At 39.9% G+C, this 23,658-nt stretch overlaps 1 protein-coding gene across 3 annotated transcripts in view; it reads right to left on the bottom strand.

The window, feature by feature from the left end:
- The window catches only part of OCA2 (OCA2 melanosomal transmembrane protein), a 424,742-nt gene that overhangs the window by 135,750 nt on the left and 265,334 nt on the right, over positions 1-23,658 (bottom strand). For all 3 annotated transcript variants that reach the window (XM_040336315.1, XM_040336313.1, XM_040336314.1), the window contains exon 13: positions 23,022-23,146. In XM_040336315.1, coding sequence (XP_040192249.1) covers positions 23,022-23,146 — 125 coding nt within the window. The remainder of the gene's footprint in view (positions 1-23,021; positions 23,147-23,658) is intronic.

Genomic DNA, 23,658 nt, shown 5'->3' with positions numbered 1-23,658 from the left:
TTTCGTATCTTCAGTCGCATGCCCACATGACATCCACAACAAATTGTCATAGATGTCACACGAACACACGACCGAAAACACGAACAGAAAAAAAAATCCAAAACACAGAATGCAAATCATTGACGAAAATTCACGAAAATTATTGTCTAACAAGTAACGAACATGAATTAAACAGAATAACGAAACATCCCGCATGTACGAAAATAAAACGGTAACAAAAATATGAAACGATCGGGATACGAAAAAATCTTGTTGTACAAAAAACGAACGGGAACGAACAGGAAAACGTGCGTCTTACGAAAAACGAACCTACGGAACGATACGAAACAGAACAAAAAAAACGAAAAAAAAATTCTGTGCACATGTCTAGTAAATATATCGCCAGATTAAAGCTTAGGCTATCATTTTGAAATTCACTACATGCTAGGTTTTTTATTTAAAGGCCTAATCTAATTTGAAGTTATGAAGTAGCTAAAGGGTCAGTACACATAAGTGATCTTTTAGCCACTCTGATCTGGTCTTCTTACGAATCTTGATACCCCAACAGTGATCTCTCAATGACAATTCTTGATTCCGGTTCATTTGAATGTTAGGCCCCAAATTTGTGTTCTGCAGCACTATCTCTCACATTCCAGATAAACCGAAAAACCCAACTGGTAAAAAAAGATTCCCATCTGCTCTAAATGCAGTTTGAGCAATTTCTTGCCACACTCCTGTATTTTGTAGCTGGAGATACTGTTGGGCACTCAATCAACATTTACTTTCATTTATAACTATTAGCTATCATCATCAAAAAGGTGGTATTTTTAAAGTCTGAAAAAAAAGATTACACTAAAGTTCCATTCATGTGTAAAAGGTCAGTAACCTTTAACCATGGTTACTTGTAAGAACCTCTGTAAAGCTGAACGCCTCCTCTCTCTTGCAAAGTATTAAGACTGAAAAGCTAAGTTAATTAGACTGACATCACATCCATTTCAGACAATCTGTACATTGCCCATTGAGGTAAAAATAACTGACAAGCAGACGTTTGGTGCTTATGCTCCTCTACTATTTGTTTTCCTGCTATCTGTTCACCTGTTAAAGTCCTAAAGAAAAACAAATGGGATTTCTATGTAAGGGTATGCCCTCTTCTCTGCCTTTCACAATGCAGCATATAGTGCTGGTGCACACAACTATTCGCAAGCTCTGAGCATTTTTACATGGTGAGAGAAAATTTTGCACAGGATAGGCAAAATACTGATTCCCTTTAAAAATTAAGCAGGCGTCATGGAAAAAATATATATTAAAAGCTGCAGTTGTTCACCACCTTCTAGTACAGGTGATTGCCTGGCTTCAATAATTCTTAGAAACAAATCTGAAATATACATAAAAAAGAGCAAACTCAGATGTCTTTTGTCTTGTGTCTTCCCAAGTATTCAACTCAAAGCATTAAAGTCAAAGTATAAGCAAGAGCAGGTCAGCAAGGAAAAAATACGTACAATGTATTTGTGAGTACTTAAACAGGTACTATCATTCATAACATAAAAGTCATTTCATATATCCAGGACACATTTCCAGACACCTAAAAACATTGCAAGCTTGGGCGGATCATTTCCTTCCATTTGGGTTTGACGAGTCCCTACTGGAGCCTTGAGCTCTTACTACTCATGTTTGTAATGCGACAAGTCCTAGAACGGTCGACCTCCCTCTTCTCTGTTCTTCTATCCCTTCTTTTCCTACTCTTGCCTTTCATGACTCTATAAACTGTTGGATTTTGATTTTATGAAATGCATTCATGTATACCTCCTATCCTTCATTTCAGATTGATTTATCTCAGCTTCAATCTTGGTTCTACTGTTAACTTTGGTATGTTTTGATGTTATTCCTCGTTTTATATCCTGCTCATCTGCTATGACCTTGAACAGACAGCTTTTGAATGTTCACATTCGAATGTATTTTTTTTATATCCAAGTATATTTTGTGATCAGTCTTACAACAATAATAATAATAAAATAAGATTGAACAGAAAAGTCATTTCAAATTTGGATAGTACTACCAACTTCACTGGTTTGAAAGCATGTTATTAATAAAATACCCATCTAGTGATTTTTAATCATGACATGCAAGTCTATCAAATTTCTTCTAATATTAAATTGTACTTGTTCTTCTAGGAGAGTGCCATTTTAGGGCTAATGAAAAACTAGGATAGAACAGTGGACATTCGGCTTTATAGTGCCAAAGAAATGTAATATTTTTTCCATAATAAACAGCCATTTCTCTTGGCTACACAGATATTGAGATGGAGTTGGTTATATATAGAAATGTTCATGGTAAGATTCTGGTTAGATTTAGATAAAAAAGAAACATTCCCAGATGTAATTTCTGATGACCTATTGAAAAAGCTAGTCGACGGTCTGTTATTATACAGGATTTATATAGCGCCGACAGTTTGCGCAGCGCTTACATTAGGCCAGATAGTACAATTACAATACAGTTCAATACAGGAGGATTCAGAGGGCTCTACTTGTTAGAGCTTGCAATCTAGGAGGGAAGGTCAAGTGATACAAAAGGGTAATAGATGTGGGGAATTTAATTGAAGAAAATAGAATTGCAGTAAGGTGGAGGGAGGGATAGGCTTCTCTGAAGAGAAAAGTTTTCAGGGATCGCCTAAAAGTGTATAGATTTTGAGATAGTCTGACAGATTGGGTTAGGGAGTTCCAAAGGGTGGGAAATGCTCCGGAGAAGTCCTGGAGGCGAATATGGGAGGAGGTGATGAGGGAGCTAGAGCGCAAGAGGTCTTGGGAGGAATGAAGATGACGATTAGGTTGGTATTTTGAGACTAGATAATGATGTAGCTGGGGGTTGATTTGTGGGTGGCTTTGCAAGTTGTTAGTATTTTGAATTTAATTTGTTGGGTGAGTGGAAGCCAATAGAGGGATTGACAGAGAGGGGTAGCAGACACAGAGCGTAAGGTAGATGAGTCTGGCAGCAGCATTCATGATGGACTGAAAGGGGGGAATAGTCTATTTAACCACTTAAGGCCCCTAAGGACCTTGGCTGTTTTTCAGATTTGGTGTTTACAAGATTTAACATTTTTTTTTTGCTAGAAAATTACTTAAAACCCCCAAACATTATATATATTTTTTTCTAACACCCTAGAGAATAAAATGGCGGTCATTGCAATACTTTTTGTCACACCGTATTTGCGCAGCGGTCTTACAAGTGCACTTTTTGGGGAAAAAAATACACTTTAATTAAAAAATAAGACAACAGTAAAGTTAGCCCAATTTTTTTTATATTGTGAAAGATACTGTTACGCCAAGTAAAATGATACCCAACATGTCACGCTTCAAAATTGCGCCCGCTCGTGGAATAGTGTCAAACTTTTAACCTTAAAAATCTCCATAGGCAAGGTTTAAAAAATTCTATAGGTTGCATCTTTTGAGTTACAGAGGAGTTCTAGAGCTAGAATTATTTCTCTCGCTCTAACGATCGCGGTGATACCTCACTTGTGTGGTTTGAACACTGTTTTCATATGCGGGTGCTACTCACATATGCGTTCGCTTCTGCGGGACGGGGCGCTTTAAAAAATGTTTTTGTTTTATTTATTTTATTAATTTTTACACAAAAAAAAAAATGGGTCACTTTTATTCCTATTACAAGGGATGTAAACATCCCTTGTAATAGAAAAAAGCATGACAGGTTCTCTTAAATATGAGATCTGGGGTGAAAAGGACTTAAATGCAAAAAAAAAAAAAATGTTTGTCATTTGAAAAAACAACAACTAGAAAATATTGCTTTAAGAAGCATGGGCGGAAGTGACGTCTTGACGTCACTTCCGCCCTGCTATGCTATGGGGACAGGTGGGGGCCATCTTGCCCTCACTCGTATCCCAGCCGAGGAGAGGAAAGGACCCGATCGCCTCCACAGATGCCGACGGCTCCGGTAAGCGGCAGAGGGCGCAGGAGAGGGGGGCCCTCTCCGGCCGCCAACGGTGATCTCGCAGCGTATCTGCCGCAGAGACCATGTTATCGTTTACAGGACCGCTCAAAGAAAAATGGATATCTCGGTTGTGGCAGCAGCTGCTGCCGTTACCGAGATATCCATCTTTAAAGTACCGACGTATATGTACATGAGCGGGTCCTTAAGTGGTTAAGGTAAGCCATGGAGGAGGGAGTAGTCTAGGTGAGGGAAAACCAGGGAGTGGATCAGGAGCTTTGTGGTTTCATTGGTTAGAAAGGGACGCAGTTTAGAGAGTCCAGGATAACACCTGGCACCCCGACATGTTGGGATGAGTGGATGGTTGTGGCATTGCTCGACAGAGAAGGCAGGGGTAGAGGCATGTGGGGGAGGAAATATGAGCTTGGTATTGGACAAGTTGAGTTTGAGTAAGTGGTGCGAGGTCCAGACAGATGTCTGTTAGTAAGTTAGTGATGCGTGACTGATTGAGTGAGTTGAGGGGTGGAGAGATAGATTTGGGTGTCCTCAGCGTAGAAATTATGTTGAAAGTCGTGGGAGGCAATCAACTGACCCAGGAAAGAGGTGTAGATTGAAAAAAGGAGAATTCCAAGAACAGAACATTGGGGGACCCTGACAGAGAAGGGAAGAGGAGAATTGTAAGTGACACTGAAGGTGCGTTGGTATAGGTAGGATGAGAGCCACTGAAGAACACAGTCACGAAGACTGAGGGAGTAACATTTTTTTTTGAGGAGGAGGGGGTGGTCAACTGTATCAAAAAGGCAGCTAAAAAGGTCCAGAAGCAGGAGTACAGAATAGTGTCCATTGTTTTTTGCAGTTATGATTGCCATGTAGCTTTAATACAAAGACCAAAGACCCAGAACACATTTCAAGTTCAGGACAATTCTTCATCTGCATACTTATTTTATCCAGAAGGGAGACCAGCTGAAGATGGAAGCAGTCTCAGCACGGGGCTGGATGGCTCTCTTTTTCAGGTAAGTTTCATAGATAGTATGTATACCAGTACACAGTGGCGGCTGGTGAAGTTTTAGGATGGGGGCGCAAGACCATGCCCCTCCACAATTGGCCCATCCCACTTCTCATAAACCACACCCCTTATATAATCCACCTACTTTGTCCCCTGTATTCCACTTCCTTCCACCCATAGTTTCAGGAGTATACAGCTCAGCATCACAGGACAGAGTATATAGCCCCAGCATCACAGGACAGACAGAGGGCCAGATTCTGAAAGGACTTACAATGGCGCAGCGCCATGTACGCCGTCGTAAGTCCTAATCCGACCCGTCATATCTATGCGCCTGATTCTTAGAATCAGTTACGCATAGATATCCATTAGATCCGACAGGCGCAAGTCTCTTACACCGTCGGATCTTAACTGCTTTTTATTTTTTTAACGCTAGGTGGCGCTTCCGTCGAATTCCGTGTCGAGTATGCAAATTAGCTAGATACGCGAATTCCCGAACGTACGCGCGGCCGACGTAGTAAAGTTACAACATTTACGTTAGGCTTTTCCCAGGATATAGTTGCCCCTGCTATATGAGGCATAAGTGCGGCGTACCAATGTTAAGTATGGCCGTCGTTCCCACGTTGAAATTTGAAAAAGTTACGTCGTTTGCGCAAGTCGTCCGTGAATGGGGCTGGACGTCATTTACCTTCAAGTCGAAAACAATGACGTCCTTACGGCATACTTTGGAGCAATGCACACTGGGAAATTCCACGGACGGCGCATGCTCCGTTCCGCAAAAACGTCAATCACGTCGGGTCACAGTAGTTTTACATAAAACACGCCCCCCTGATCCAAATTTGAATTAGGCGGGCTTACGCCGGCCGATTTACGCTACGCCGCCGCAACTTACGGAGCAAGTGCTTTGAGAATACAGCACTTGTCCGTCTAAGTTGCGGAGGCGTAACGTAATTCGGATACGTTACGCCGCCGCAGAAATACGCAGATGACTGAGAATCTGGTCCAGAGTATATAGCCCAAGCATCACAGGACAGAGTATAAAGCCCCAGCATCACAGATCATGGTATATAGCGCAGCCTTACAGATCGGCACAAATAAACTGAAAAATTACATTGTTAGTAATGAATTTATGTGGTGTTATATTCGCCCCCAAAGTCATCAGCCCGTGCACTGCCTGATCCCCACCCATCCACCTTGGAGCCTGTTATTGTAGTTAGACTGCTGGGACTTGCAAGTTCTCCATCTTCTCCTGGGGCTCATGGAGAAGATGGAGATTGGAGAACTACAAGTCCCAGCAGATTATACATACAATAAGGCTCTGTGGTGGATGGGTGTGGATTGCATGCACCTATCAATCCCCGGGGGGGGCAGGATCGGATAACAGTGTTATCTGATCCTGCCCCCCCCGGGGATTGACTAGATGGTGTCATTTTCATACAACATAAACTCTCCATTAACTTACAAAGTTCCTAGCCTCAAAACCCACTCAGATTCTGCTGTGCTTTTTGTAGAAAAGAATACATACCTGTAAAGAATTGACATGACTTGACAAGGAACATGTAAAACAAGCAGGGAACGATTTATACAGTGTACATCAAAATACATTTGCTTTCATTTCAATTTTTATAGCTTTTTCAGCATTTGTTTGGAAGTATCAGCTTAAAGTGTTACTAAACCATGTAAAGCATGCTTGTTATACTCCTTGTGTAACCTAAGGGGTTAATCCTGTGTATTGTGTAAAAAGGCTATTTGATCCTGTCTTCGCTGATCATTACCTCCGTCCCCAATCTCCTGACAGTACAGAACCCTGGGGGTATATGTCCACCTTGGTGTGTATTGCTAGAGCGTGTTATTTTTTATTTTGTTTTAAATTCTTGGGAGGGTGCATGTGATCAGCACAGGGCCAATCAGCTCTGTCCAGACAGAGGGTGAGGGGTCCTGCAGCCTCATAGGACAGTCAGAGTAGAATGAAAACTTCTCCTACAAGCTTTAACCAGACACTGATAGAAGTCAAAAGACTGCTATATACTTCTAATGGAAAGGGTCTTTAGCAGTTTAGGTTTACTAAAATAATTGTTTTTTCATGTTCTGTGGGAGACCAGATATTGTGAATGTGGGGTCCTGGGTTTAGTAACACTTTAACCGCTTAGTGACCTCCCACCGTAGATATACTGTAACAGGGCCACCGCTCTGCGCCAGATCTTGTACCTGGTACGTGATCTAAAACTTCCGGGTCTGGGGCGCACACGTGCGCCGGCGGTCCGCAGTGATTGACTCAGCGAGTCAGGTGGATGCGATGTCCGTGGGGACCTGCCGATCGTTAAGGAAGCAGGAACATGGACCTTTACATTCCTCCAGTCAAAGCACCCCCTCACCCACAGTTCGTAATCATTCCCGGGGAACACATTTAACCCTTTAATCGCCCCAGATGTTTACCCCCTTCCTTGCCAGTGTTATTAGTACAGTAACAGTGCATTTTCTTTTAGCGCCGATCACTATTAGTGTCACTGCTCCCCAAAAAGTGTTAAGATTTGTCCCGCGCAATATCACCGCCCCGCGGAGATGACGTCACCGACGGCACTCCTCCTCCTTAGGAGAAGGAGGAGTGCCGTCGGTGACGTCATCTCCGCTCGCGGCCGAGAGCGGAGAACTGCTGCTTTGAATACGTTTCCTGTAATCATCTGCATGCTGACTACAGTAATTTTAAATGTGAGTGCTACGTTTTTTTCATTAAACCGCATCATTGCTTACTACACTATGGAGATTGCATTGTGTTTTTGTTGAGAGCGGTCTGGATAATCTGTGGTCAGATGACCTGAGCAAGCTGAGCTGTCCTGAAGATATTCATCATTAGCTGTACCTGCTGGGCTCCATTGACATCAATTAGGCTTGTCTAGCCTTACTTGAGGTGAGAGGCTAGTATTTCCTTACTATTTGATCTGCACAACTACACTGAATGATCGTGCGGTGGACTGCAGCATCATCCTTTGTTCAAGCACCATTGCACTTTTGGGGAAAGATTGAATCAAGCACTTGATTGTTCGGACTTGAATTTAATTTATTATTTATTCCTTACACAGCACTGTGCACTTTGGAAAACTTTTGCAAGCACATTTTTTGCCTGAACATTATTTATTTATTCATTCACCTGCACAATTGTTGGTGCACGTTATATTTCATATTTGAGTATTTTTTTATATTTCAAGGTGTTTTTCCACCCCACTTGTCTTGGATCTTCTTTTACTTTTTTCACTATATATTAATTATTTGCACATTTATTGTCTGCACTGGATTTTATCACACAATATTGCAATTGTTTAACATTTTTGAATGACTATTTGTTGTTTTAGTCATATATTTTTTTGGATTTCATTTTCACATTTTCCATCCTTCAGATCATGGTTGTTGATGTATAAAGGGTTTTTGAGGAAATAGGAGTGGAACACGTTTTTAGTTTTACTGGTCAAGTTTCATGCGTTTCTGTGCGTTATATCTTTTGATCATTCAGTCCTTAACTGGCAAGCGCCATTACACCCCCCTCTTTACATATGCTATTCGGTGCGTGAGCACTTTACAGTAGTGGCTGCTGCTTTTAATATTACATTTTATAGTGATTTTAATATTTTATTCTAAACATTATTTTAGTGCCCCTGGTTAGTTTGGTTTTGCGCATTAGTTCCCCCCTTGTACCATAGCTTGTAGATGCTGTAACTTTTGGCCAAACCAGTCAATATACACGTATTGGGGATTTTTTTTTGTTTACCAAAAATATGTAGCAGAATACATATTGTGAAAAGAAAAAATGGTAACTGCGCCAAACCTACAGTATATTATTATTAGTGCTGCTGTGCGAACTCTAATATTATTAGTATAGTGCTATTAAAACGATATTTATGGTGAACCAATCTCTAGAACAAATAAACCTTCACTAAAAGGAACAACCCCACATAACAGTGTACCTTTATCGCTATCTGGGCATCCGTTGTTCCACCTGTTAGAATAATGAACAAGCCTCACACCAATTGTGATCAACCAAAATGTAAGTTTACTGGAACTAGTATAAAGACAGTAGTTATAATAACTGTATCAACATACAACTTACTATAATAGTGCAATGAGTGTACACAAATTATTAACACTTAAATGTCCCTTGAGCCTCTACTGCGGCGCGTCTCCAAGTGGGACTAGTGCTCAGAGTGACAATGCCTTGACACTGGTCACCTTCCCACTTCCAGTACGGCCGCACCAAACATACTAATGCAAAGATATCAACACAGCACAATACAGTTTCTCAAGAGCTTCCCCTGAGGTATAAGGCAGCCCTTTGTCTTACTGTATCCACAGCACAAACCCTCCCAATGAGAAGTGTAGTCTCTGGTCTTCTTTGTCTTTGGCTAGCGATTATACTGCAGTGTTTGTAATCCAATGGTTTAACAAGTAATGAAGTAACATAACTGAAGAGTGATAACAATTCCTGCTATACAGCACACTTGTAGATGCATTCGGTGTAGGTATATCTTAATCATCAGTCAGCCCTCAATGAAGCATAGGCTTTTAAACCTGGTTGAACTCAGTCTATTTGAATGAGGCCTCCCTGTAGGACTACAGGTCCCAGCAACACTGTGAAATGAGTCTAAGTGTGTTAAGGGTGTTAAATAACTTCTGGGCGACAGCCCTCTCACCACACCAGGTCTGGAAAGTTGTGAACCTCCGCTCCGGCTGTCTCAGTCCTGCTGCCAGTCAGCACTGTCACGCTGCTCAGCTCCGCAAGCAAACCGGACATCCACTTGTCTCTGTCAAGGGTCCTGGATCTTCAGACCCGATCACACTGCCTCTCCAGCACACTGTGGTAAGGCAGAGTCAATGGATGTTGTTCTGCTCTGCACGATGTAGGCCCTCTCTGAACACTCCTTCACAGATCCTCACAGGCAGACCATGCATCCAGAAGAGACAGAAAATGGCTGCACTCTGCCTTTTATTACCCACCCAGCATGCAGTTCAGCCACCTAGTGTTCATGGGTAAGTGAGTGAGCATTATGGGTAAGTGAGTCTCTTCACAGTCCATAAACATTTTCTGCTCTGCCTGTGTAAGTTAATATATATCTCTCACATTGGCATTTGGCTCCCTCTAGTGGTATGCAATCTTTAGCATTACATGACAAAAATACCAGTGCTACATATATAAACACACACACGTGAAAAAAATATAAAAATTAGTGTCAACATATATAAATCATTAGAACGTGCTCTTAAAGTCCCAGTGAACCTCTTCAAAAGGTGTTCAATTGAATCCTTATGTGTACAACTCCGTGCTGTGAAAGAGTAGCTGCTATTCCACCAGTTTGTGCTACCTCCAACTTAAGAAGTGGGCACTCACCAGAGCTAGGATGTATAAACGCCTTTGGTTTATCTTAGGGTTAACCACTCCACACCTAGGAACCAATCTGTCGTTTGTTCAGGAAGCTTCCTAATGACGCACGATATACTGCGAAACGCAAAGAGGCTTTTGGGTAAACATCACACGTCACTTCCTGATGCTGACCCACACAGCACCAAGGCTTGGAGCGCACGCCAGCCATGGGAAAACACTGCAGAACGTCCTTACACAGAACTGCTGGAAAGACTTGGTGCCGGTCTGGAGGCACTAGCAAATGTGAGTGGGCATTGTTTATTTATACTTTTATAATAAAGAGCTCAATATATTGTGCAATGATCAGGTCTTTGCTTTGTATGAGAGCTTGAGAAACAAAAATAAGGAAATCCATGTGATGGTTATTAGCATATCGGTTGAAGAAACGGCAGATTGTTCACTGGGACTTTTGTTAAGAGCACCTTCTAATGATTTATATATGTTAGCACTCATTTTTAATATTTTTTTCATTATAAAAAATTGTATATATATATATATATATATATATATATATATATATATATATATATATATATATATATATATATATATATATATATACACACACACACATATATACACACACAAACAGCATTTTTTGTATTGTTTTTGGGCGATTTTTTTTTTTGGGGCACATATGAATGGGCACACAGATTGTTATTTGTTCTAAAGTTTGGTTCACCATAAATATTGTTTTAATAGCACTACTGTTCTAATATTAGAGTTTGCACAGCAGCACTAATAATATACTGTAGGGTTGGCGCAGTTACCATTTTCTGCTTTTCACTATTTGAATAGCCCCCAGCATTGGTGGTGTACACTGTACTGCAGCAGACCCATTAAAATGAACTAGAGGGATAAGGTTTTATTTGCGCCGGTGACATCTTTTTTCTATTCACAGTATACATATTGGACTAAATTGATGAAGAAATTAAATTTTTTTTTTTTATTGGGAATATTTCATAGCAGAAAGTAAATATTTTCCCAAAATGGTCTGTTTTTCTTTATCTAGCACAAAAAATAAAAACCGCAGAGGTGGTCCAGCTCTATTTGGGGGGGGGGGGGGACGACAAATTTGGGTACAGGACCGTGCAATCGTCAGTTAAAGTAACGCAGTGCCGTATCACAAAAAAATGGCCTGGTCAAGAAGAGTTGAAGTGATTCAGCAAAATTTAACCTATTCAGTCACTAAATAGTACAGCAGATTAGGTGCAAAGTTTTGCACCTAACTTTGCCAATCGTCCCAAATTTTCTAATGTAGCCCTTCAGAAGTAAGATAATACAAAAGAATATTAATAGTATTTGACTTTTAAATAACATCTGAAGTAGTTCTACATCTAACATTTCTTGCAAAAGCGTGCAATAAAAAATTATATTTAGACAACACTTTTAAAATAAGAGATTGTCAGCTTTCATTATCTATATACATCAGTACAAGAATAATGTGACAAACTCTGTTTGGCATTTGTTTTTTAGAGAGTATCACAAAGCAAAGTAAAAACCATGAATATGTGCCCCACAGCATTTGTTCTCAGACAGCGCTGTTAACTATTCCAAGTTTCTGTCCTGATAACAAATGATTACGATGTTAAGGCCAAGTGATTTTAAACTGCAGTCTTTTTCTACATGAAAGCCTATAAAACACAAATTTGGTAAAGAACATAAGCATTTGCTTTATGAACTTCCTAAAATAAACCTACCTAGAATATAAGAAAGCAACCATGTCATATTACAGCCTGGCTTTTGATGAAAACAGTCTCTGAAATGAAAGGTTATAGCCACTGGATATGATGAGGCGTTTACATCACTGGTGGCAAGTGTTAAAGCAATGAATGGAAGGTCACCAATGTTGAAGAGCTTTGTCCTGAAGCATGGAACAGAACATAAAGCCTGCATTATATTCTAATTATACAAGGTTTTTATTTGAAGTTAAAAAGGGGTACATTGCAAGCATATGTGGTGGCTTTGAGGGAATTTACATTTGATTAAGCAATATGCTGAAAATGTCAGATCTTTTGAGGTTAACATAACACACAGTTCTGAAATGCTGACTGTTCTGAATAATGTCTCTAATGGAGTAATTGCAAGTAGGTCATAAAATGAGTCATTCTAGTGTTTTAGTGGCTATTATAGTTTTTAATTTGAAATTTCATTAAAAGATCAAACCCAGTATCTTTAATAAATTTGAAAAATCTGAAAACCAGCAATAAAAATTAAAATTTCTATTCTTTGCATACACCAACAACATTACAAGCACACACAAGAAACACACCACACCTTAGGGCAGTCATTTGTTAATAAAGTGGACCTGAACTCATAAAAAGTGAAGGTTTACAATAAGCAACATTTAGAAATACACACTATATTACCAAAAGTATTGGGATGCCTGCCTTTACACGCACATGAACTTTAATGGCATCCCATTTTTAGGCCTCATGTACTGTACACTGCTGCTGGTAAATGGACGTTTAGGAGCAGTTGCCCCTGAACTCTCCTCAATAGACATGCATAAAAAAAAAAAAAAAATTTACGTTAGTCATTTAGCGTATATATCGGCGTATACCGCGAGCACTTTGTTGCCCGGAAAATCAGGGCAAAATCGTGGGTGCGCGGCATACACCGATACCCACTTTCCCGTGCCGAGTTTGGAATACTGCGCCGACATATACCGAGCGCAGTACACTCGGGCAGTCTCGGCTCCTTCCGCGCTCACATCCTGGACGTACAGGACGTCAGCGCGAGAGTTGCCGAGCATTGCCGACAATACACATGTACTGCGCTCTGTATATGTCGGCGCAGTATTCAAACTCGGCACGGGAAACGAGCAGGGAGGATGCGAGGACGCCGCAGAAGGACCCGATGAAGAGGACACCCGAAGCCGCAGAAGGACGCCGGACCCGACGAAGAGGACACCCGAAGCCGCAGAAGGACGCCGGACCCGACGCCGATGGACTCCGCGCAAGACACCAAAACTGTAAGTACAAAAAAAACGCGGGATCACGTTATACCGTGATAAATACGGTAGTTTTGTTAAATTTGGTTAATATGTTCAATTCGTAATTTTTCGAATTTACATTTTTTTATTCAAAACGTTGACTCAATAAATTTTGATTAGGTCGAATCTAAAAATTTTAAAAAAGTCTTTACTCCAATGTTGCAAAGTGAACAAAAGAAAAATCTTCATCAAATGAATACGAATCTTTAAATTACCTTTGGCTTAACTAAAACCGCATTATTTCAAAATGGTACTCTAATAACACACACAGTCTTTGATTTCAGCAATACGTGTACAGTTAGAATTCGACTGAAGTTCGCTGTAAGATTAGATTCTAATTTCAGTCCGAATTTCCAAAATTCAAATTGTTTCGTTATTCGCGTTTGGTAAAATTTGTTTATATTGTAATTTGGGTATTCGGAGAGTACTGAATCTCCGAATAATGAAAATTTGTCTGAATATCAATTCAGAATGACACGAAATGGGAGCTGCGGTGGCTCAACGCGATTGGCACTGCGCTGACAAGCCATTCACCTCTGCACCTAGGGGTTCGGATCCCGGTCTCGGCTACATGTGAATTGAGTTTGGTGGTCTCAGCCCGGCTCCCGGTGGGTGTGCTATGCGAGGTAAGCCTGAGCTTAGTACGCCCACCCCCCTCCCACAAAAACCACCACACTTACACGCACTCGAAATTGGGTTAACATGCACGCACTTTGACCACGCGGTCTCTAAAAGGAGAGGCGAAGGGCTAACGGGGCTGGTTGAGCGGGCTAGATCCTCTCACTCCCTTATAGGGAGTCCCTCTGCCCCGTTGGGCTTCAAAGCGGAGCAGGTAGGGTGGGCTGTGTGGGAGGACCCCCTCACGCACCAGCCATTGCCACCCGGGGCATGGAGAAAGGTGGCAGATTGCCTCTGGGGGAGGCCTGCCTACTCCCAAACTCCTGCAGTCCGGCTCCTCTCGCGAGTACACGCACAAAATACACTTTAAAAAAAAAAAAAAAAAAGAAGAAGAATAAAAAGAATGACACGAAATGCACATGTCTACTCCTCGATGTTATCTTATCAGTACATGTACACAGGGTCGTTTATAATCATTTCTAGGCAGTTGAGTTTAGAAGCATTTTTTGGAAAGCACGGACGGATGTTCAGAGGCATTTGAAACGCCAAATGCTTGTAAACACGGTAACTCGCATTTAGCCACGTTTCGTTTACTAGCGTTTTTAATGGAGAAACATTTTTGACTATTTTCAATGTAAAAAAGGACTACGCCCTGATTGAAATCTTTTTGTGATCACTATTTACAAGCATTTTTACGACGCCTGTACCCTTTTATATTTTTTATTGGAACAGACGAGTCTTTTTACATCAAACTATTTGATTTATCTGCACTATGTGGAGGCCTCTGTTTTCTTCTATGGTCTGTATCGGTGTCTGGACTTCTGGAGCTCCGGTATATTTGAATTGGTGACGCCATAGCCTTCTACATCTGGGACACTGAATATCTATCTTGAACTTGTGTGTTTATTTTCTCTTTCCAAGGATATGCAGCACTGTCCTATGGACTATACACACTCACTTTTCACATTTATGAACTTTTCTTTTGTATTTTGTATATGTATGCTTTTCATTTGCATACTAGATTACATTCATCAGCATTGTATGTATTGGTACACAGGATTTGTGGTCGAGTTTAGATACACACACCTTATATACTTTTCTCCTATTCTCACGTTTTTAGGTTTGGCTTCAATTCACAGCGCTGCATCCGTTTTGTGTTTTTTAGTTTTTGTTTACAATATGTCTTATTGTTGATGCTGGCTGCTATCATCTCCACATCAGTAGCGCAACATTTTTCCACATATAGTGATGTGGATGAGAAGGCGTGGCTCACAGTCTCCAGTCTAATTCATCCCAAAGGTGTTCTATTGTTTTGAGGTCAGGACTCCATGCAGACCAGTCAAGTGCCGTCAAACCAAGCTTACTCATCCATGTCATTACGTACCAGGTTTGTGACCTGGTGCACAGTCATGTTTGAACAGGAAGGGGCCATCCCCAAACTGTTTCTACAAAGTTGGGAGCATGACTTGAATTGTCCAAAATGTCTTGGTATGCTGATGCCTTAAGAGTTCCCTTCACTGGAACAGTTATAGTGTGTATATTATGTCCAAGAAAAAATAAATAAATAAAAGAACTTGCCTTTTGTCTGGAATTCCTCTTAAAATACCAGTGCACTTCCTGGCATGCCAGTGTGCCTAGGCACTCCAATACATACATTACTACAGTTAAAAAACTAGATTCCCACTAGTCAAAGCTCTGAAAAAGTGATTCCTAGTGGGTAGCTTTTCAGAGCCCATCTAAGCAGCTGTTATTCTGTGTACAGGTGGCGATTCCAATTTTTTTTTCTGCTAAACTGCAGTTCATAAAGTGGCTAATGGGCCACAACCATGAGCCTAACACTCACCCAGTTACCATTAATGGCTGAGGTTGATAGGTGGCACTGCCTGTCAACAGAGCATGTCGTGTTAAATTGGGGTTAACATCAATTGATCTTTTGTTCATGAGCAACTGAACTGGTCACCCTGTGATAAGAGATTGTATGCCTGTTTTTCAGAATAGTGCTGTATCAATCTCCTCCAGTTTGTCCCTTTGACTGCAAGTAGTTAGAACATGCTCTACTGAGGACCATTGTTAGATTAAAACTCTTTAGAAATTCCATATTTCTTGCGCTAATGGTTCACAATCAGAACATGTTTTGTATTGTCTAGCAGATAAAACCTGATGCAACTTTTTTTGCCACCGATGCATTGGTATTACATGTGGCATTATGCATTCCTTAGCTTCAGACATGAATTTAAACAGAGTTTAAACATTTAAACACAATTTCCTTAATTTGATCACATGGACAGTGTTTCTTGTTGACAGCAAACTGCGTTTACAGGAAAAAAGCTTTGGCCATACTTCTCTTTTAATTGCATAAAGGCAAATGCATTTAAAACACATGAGAGCTTGATCTGGGAAGCATAAAGCTGGTTTATATTTCCCAGATTTTTTTGCCTGCCTTTAAATAGCCTAAATGCAGGAGGCTTGTGTGAATTAAGTCCGACAATCATTTCACATGGGCTTTCCTATCATGCCTCACTTTCCATCTTTCAGGTGGATCTGATCAGAAACTCAGGCAGATGTAAAACAGATGTGGACCGTTTACATCCACTTACAAGTCCATTCAGGTCCAGAAGGAAAGGAAAAAATAAATAAAAAGACTGTCCTTTTCCATTCTTCCAGACCTTGAAATGACCGTTTCGGAGATAGCCTGAAGTAACGCAGATGCAAGTCCTTTTTCACCTGGTTGTCCATGGATCAAACATGAGTCTAGAGGGCCTGCTATCAAAATGAAGAAGGAAGCTTCAGCTTCAGCTCCGGTATATTAGAATTGGTGACGCCATAGTCTTCTACATCTGGCGCGCACACAGGAAGTGTCACTGCCTTTTTGACCCACTGCCGCTGGCATGTGTGTTTATTATATGGGGTAATGGGGTAAGACTATTAAATTTCTCCCCCTCCCTGGTGTTGGAGTCACTCTCCCGGGTGTCGTGTTTGCTGAACATCTTCCACATCCACAGGAATGTTAACATCTTACTGTCTTATATTGGAAGCTTCAGTTCAGCACCAGATAGGTTCATGGAAATCACGTGGCCAGACTCAATCACTGCAATTTTTTTTATTTTTTTTTCGTTTTTTGGGGGGGAGCAAATTGTGTTTTGTGGGACTGTCACAGAAATGTAAAAAAAAAAATTAAAACATTTTCATGAAGATAATAAAACATTAGCAAGTTGAGGAATATTTTTTTCCCAAATAACTGCTCATTTCTAGAACAGTTTTGATCTCTGACCAGTTTTCAATAGGGTTTTAAAGTGGATGTAAACCCAAATGTTTTATTTATTTTTTGGCTGGCACAATGTATAGTATAGGATTTCAGATCATCTGTGCCCAGTTTTGTTACAAAGTTAATCCAGCTCTGAGCAATCCTCTTATCTTTTTTTAGTGAGATATAACAGACAAATATTGTCTATTCTTCCCCCCTGCTGTGAGTGGCAGGTTATTTGCATATCTCATGTACTAGCTCTGCCTTAGCTCTTTATAATCCTCCTGTTTCGATTGCTGTTGCTTCTGCATATGCACAGGAGTAACATGAGCACGCTCTACTTCACAGAACGCGCTCGGTCACACCTGTACATGCACTTTACTCTCCACAGGCGCAAGGGTTGTCCTTGCAACGCTGGCTGGCAAGGGGAATGCAGAGGTGGGCGAATGAGTCCTCTGACATCACAACCCCACCCACCTAGCGCCGGAAAAAACAAACATACGCCCACACATTCTGCAATATTGCGGGGGTCAGGACCGCCGAGTTTAAAAAGATAAGGATACATGCAGGAGGCATATAAATCCTTACAGATAAACCCAGTGTTAATAAAAAATCATGACAGTGGGTTTACATCCACTTTAAGGCTCAGGAACTGGAAATATTTGGCTCCACTCTCTCATCAATGTGGCATGCATTATAATACAGTACTTCTCTCCATTTTATGGATTGATATTCCTAGGAGGGTAAAAACTTATAAGCCATAAACTGTAGCAAGACTTGCTATACAGCGGAGGATTGTAACCTATGCAAATACATTTTTGTACTCTATCTACTGATCAAACAGTGTATGAAAAACAAAAGGTGGCAATTTTCAATAGCCAAATATATGGAGCGGTAATGTTTGTGACTAGTATAAAACCAATTACTTAGCAGTGACTTATGTCCTGGGACCAATTTCAAGTGTCATTTAACCACATCATACCCATCTACCCCCCAGTTGGGAGTTCATCTATTTAAAGTAACAGGATGGACACATCTCCTTAGGGTGCAAGCCACCAGGATTTGTACTCTAGTCCAATATTTCTATACTTTATGATATGTCTGGGTATTTGTTGTGTGTATGTTTGTTGTAAGCATGACGCAGCTGCTCTTAGACAACGTTGTCTAATTTTAAATATAATCCTGTTGTTGGTACCTAGTGTCTGAATTTTTGTACCATTTACTGTATATTGTGCAATAAAAACAATAATATCCTTTATTAAGCAGCTTGGTCTGCCCGTGACTCCTTCTCAGAGGGTCCTTTCCCCACTGCACTTTTTTTTATAGTTATCAATTACTAGTCATGGAGACGGCACCATTAAAATAGGTGAGTCAGCGGATTAAGGAACACTACACTGGTATGCACCCGATTACCAAGTGTAGTGGTAATGCAATAGTGAGTTGATGGTCTTCAACCTTTACATACTAGCTCATTATGCCTTTGTCTTAGTTTTTTTTGTTTAAGTGGGTTTACAACCACTTTAAATGTATTTGCATACTGTACATTTTGTTTTGAGATTTAATACCACTTTAATCACTTGCTGACCGCACCATGTACATTTACGTCAGCAGAATGGCATGGCTGCGCTAAGCAACAAAAATTTCCGTTATTATGAATTTGCCCGTGGGACCTGCGGACTCAATGTCCGCCTGTGTCACGGAGCAGCAGAATAGGGAGAGGCCAGTTTAAACAAGACATCTCCATGTTCAGCCTAGTGAGAGGACACGGATCATCTGCTCCCTCTCATCGGGAGCAGTGATCAGTGCTGTGTCACAGTAAACCCCACACAGCTAGAATCACTCCCTAGGACACACTTAACCCCTACCTAGCCCTCTAGTGGTTAACCCCTTCCTTGCCAGTCACATTTCTACAACAGTGCATTTTTATAGCACTGATCGCTGTATAAAAATGTGAATGGTCCCAAAATAGCGTCAGAAGTGTCCGATGTGTCCACCATAATGTCGCAGTCAAAATAAATTTTAAAAAAAACGCAGATCGCCACCATTAGTTAAAAAAAATATTCATAAAAATGCCATAAAACGTTCCCCTATTTTGTAGACGCTATAACTTTTGCGCAAACCAAACGCTTATGGCGATTTTTTTTTTATCAAAAATATGTAGAAGAATACGTATCGGTCTAAACTGAGAAAAAAATAGCTTTTTTTTAAAAAAAAAAATGGGTATATTTATTATAGCAAAAAAGTACAAAATATTGCTTTTTTTAAAAAGTTGTCACTCTATTTTTGTTTATAGCGCAAAAAAAAAAAAATCCACAGAGGTGACCAAATACCACCAAAAGAAATCTCTATTTGTGGGGAAAAAAGGACGTCAATTTTGTTTGGGAGTCACGTCCCACGACCGCGCAATTGTCAGTTAAAGCGATGTAGTGCCGAATCGCAAAAAGTGGCCTGGTCATTTGGCAGCCAAATACTCCAGGGCTGAAGTGGTTAACCAGCTCCCACCCGGTCACTGCACATATACAGCTGGGTGGGAGATTTCTCCAGAATGGACGTTCAGGAACATCCCCCCAGAAAGAGGGGGAATCGCACGCGTTCCCACGCAGCGCCGCAATCTCAATGTGCTTGTGTCACCCGGACACTGCACATCATCGATCGGCAAGAGGGCTCTGTAATTGGCCCTTCTGATCACATGGTGGCTGTGTCCAATCACAACCATTATGTGATGTATATAGAGAGCCTGTTGCTAGGCGATCAGCTCCCCTCTCCTCACATGGAAGGTATCAGTGAGGAGAGGAGAGCTGATCAATGCAGCCAGCCAGTGATCAGTGTGTATGAGCCATTTTTTACAGCTTTTTACACACCAATCACTGGCCCAGTGTCCCCACATAGTGTAAACACATACGTCACCACAATAACGTTCCTACACAATAAAAAAACCTGTCCCCTACATATGCAACAGTAAAATCATATGTCCCAATGATTATCTGCACACATATGTTCGTGATCACCTGCGCACATCTGTCCGTGATCACACGAACCAATTACTATACAATTAACAGGATTTTTTTTTACCAACGACATGTAGCAGAATAAGTTTTGGCTTAAATTTATGACAAAATTCGATTTTATTGGATTGCTTTTAAAATAGAAAATATTTTTTTTTCAGAATGTACGCTATTTTTTCGCTTATATCGCAAAAGATACAAACTTTGTGAATAAATACCACCAAAAGAAAGCTCCATTAGTGTGAACAAAATGATAAAAAAAAAATTGGGTACCGTGTTGCATGACCGTGCAATTGTCATTGAAATTGCGAGAGCGCTGAAAGCTGAAAATTGGCTTGGGAAGGAAGGGGGCGAAAGTGCCCAGTATTTAAGTGGTTAAGTATGTGCATCTGCAGAGGAGGGACCGAAAATGAAGTTGTTTTGCCCTGCGTAGGCAAAGCACGGGAAATGTATATTGGTTTAGTACATATTTTTGTTTTATCATCTGAAATAAAAAATTAAAAGAACGTTCTTTCAAGTCAGATAAGTATGAATTACATATTATGAAATCTAACTAACAAGCATGTGTAAACGCAAGTCTTTTTTTTTTGACTGTATGCTTTTCAGCTTTGCAGAAAGACCTTCTTTATCAGACAGCTGTGCTGAAGATTTCAGTTAGCTCTTTATCACAAGCAATGCTACCTCTAAAGTTTACACATAGCACTCTGAGAACCCTTGTTCGTGTCTTCATTTTTCATATTTGTAAAAAACAATACAGTATATCATATAAAAGAGCAGTTGGAAAATTTTAATCAAATTGATTTAACATTCTTAGAAGCTTCACATTAAATCAGAACGCCAGCTAAAAATAAGATAAAAATGAGGAGCCCATTATACGATAAACCAAACAAAACCCGCTGTCGCCGATATACAGGATATATATTCTCAATCCAGAAGTTTTGCTTTCAGTACTTTTTTTCTTGCTGGATGTCCTCAGTCTGATGGCCAGCATCTTTCAACCCACTTCCTGTGAACCCAAGTAACCCCGGACATGCCCCAACTGTTTACTGGACAGTGACACATAAACCGGCACAGTGATCAGCTCATCTCTCTCTGCCGTATCACAATGATTTTCCATATCACCACATGAAGCGATTGGCTCCTTGTATAGAGTTCTCTCACACACTCCAGCCCTGCTATGCAAGGACTGCAAAAGCCTGACATCAGGACACATTCAGGAATCTACACTGCTTGCATTTAAAAACACATTTAATTTTATATTTAGGATAACAGATCTGCATTGATTTATGTTTTAATATTTCAAATTCACATTTTAAGCATGTTGCCTTTGTATTTTTAGCAAGTAGCTCAGTCTTACTTTCAAAAAGCTTTTTTTTTGTTCATTTTTTTCTTTATTTGTTATATGGCAAGCTTAGTCTCTTCATTAAAACTGTGCCTGTTGGTGTGCCTTTAGGGAAAGTATGAAGGACACTGCTTGAGAAAAAAAAAAAAAAAGTGGCTTTGGGCAAATGTCAGGAATCAGACTACCAGGAGTGTTTTAGTAAAACTTAACCGAGTAGATAATTCAACCCTTAGGTGCCCTGCTGATCTGTATTACGCAAACACTTTTAGCCTACTTATAAAAGACTGATATATTTGAAACCATATTAAAGCTTTGAAAGACATGTTAGGTTTGTTGTGGTCAAAATGCTGATAAAAAAAAAAACACACAGGTATTTAAACATACATTTAGCAAATTACACACATTACAGCCAAGTATGTTATTTTTTTTTATATCCACTATCTATCCATTATATACAGGTTCTAAAGATGAGGCATATGTTCAGTATATTAAACGTGAGAGAAAAAAAAAAAAAAGAAGAAGGACTATACAACATTGAAGTCATATTTTGACAAACTTTAGTCTCATAGTTAACATCACTAGCCAGTGGTGTAACTAGAAATAAGGCACTTTATAATTTCTGTGTTCATCACAAGATGCATGTAATTCAGATATATTGATGCATTTGGTTTTTGTAAACTTTTAGTAATCCAATTATCAGGGGGCAGCACTACACTTTTTTTAGCCATTGCATTTTGTGTAGGGTGAAGCGATATAATTTTTAGTGCTAGCTTGCAGCTATTTCTACCTAATATTTATCATGTGGGTTACTTTGTGATTTTTAGTTAATATGAGAGGTTGCCCAGGTTATTTTGTTATTAACTCACTTGAGATTGACTATAGGATTTTCAGGATTAGTATTGTCTAATGAATGCATATTGTTTTTTGCCATTTTATAATTTTGTTGCACAATATTTTGTTACTGATGCAATATGTTTTATAGTAACACCGGTTTTAAATGTTTTCCTATTGAAGCAGCATGAGACCAGTATTTTTTTTTATCAAGTCTGAGCTGTTACAGTGGGTCCCGGTAGACCCACCAACAGCTGATATAGGACTGCATAGGGCCACGCTGCTCAATTTAACTGCTTATAGGTGGAATGGGCTGGCTGCCTCATCCCTGAAGCTCTAACCAGGCTCCCCCACCTTGTGCCCCATAGCAGTCAGATGGCTTGCTTTGGTAGTATTTCTGCCAGTGTTACCAAAAGCATGTGGTCAATCCTAACGCAACACCCTTAAGGTTCATATATATTCAAGAGCATAACTCATGGAATGAAATTACGTCAATTGCAGTTCACGTAAATTAAAAACTCCAATAACTAAAATAAAAAAAACAATATTGTAGTGCATAATGTCATATCAAGACAAATTATAGAGTCGTCTTATACAATTACCATTGACATATGTATATTTAACTATTGAATGATAAAATGTATATATAGAGTACCTTATTGTTACTGGAGTAAAAAGCAACATGGTGGTGACATTGTCCAGGAATGCAGAGAGAATAGCAGCAATAAGACAAAGAATTATTATCATGGGCCACACTCTTCCCTTAGAGAGCCGGTAAGCCTACAAAAAGGAATAAATATGCATATATATTAAGAGATATCTTGTGGTAACCAAAAGGTTTTGAAAAGTATTTTATAAGTGGATTTGAAAGCTAAAAAGCAAAAATGGAATAGTTTACCTTTCTCCCTTTTCAGTGTTATAACCCCAATATATTACCACAGTCAAAACATATTTAAAAAAAATCTATATGTTGTTTCTCATCGTGCAAGCAACAGGTTCTGTTCAGCGTCTCAAACTAATAATGTGCATAAAGCTGCAACAATAAAATTGGTTTCTTAAAACCAATCATGCCATGCTGGGAACAAATAATTGTCAATTTAAAAGCCACAGAAAAAACATCTCAAAATCTGAACCATTTTCTCATTGTATGCTAGTTAATTGTCTCACCTTAGAAAGTGTGCAATGTAAAGATCAATCTCATAAATTAACTTCTTGTCAAAAGGAGTTTTTTTTTTTTACCTACAGATGTATCCAGTTACATATTGAACACGTGACAGCACTGTGGGACTTCT

Source organism: Rana temporaria, chromosome 2, assembly GCF_905171775.1.
Source record: "Rana temporaria chromosome 2, aRanTem1.1, whole genome shotgun sequence".
NCBI lineage: Eukaryota > Metazoa > Chordata > Amphibia > Anura > Ranidae > Rana > Rana temporaria.
The sequence above is the reverse complement of the archived record's forward strand: the minus strand, read 5'-3'. Positions and strand labels throughout refer to the sequence as shown.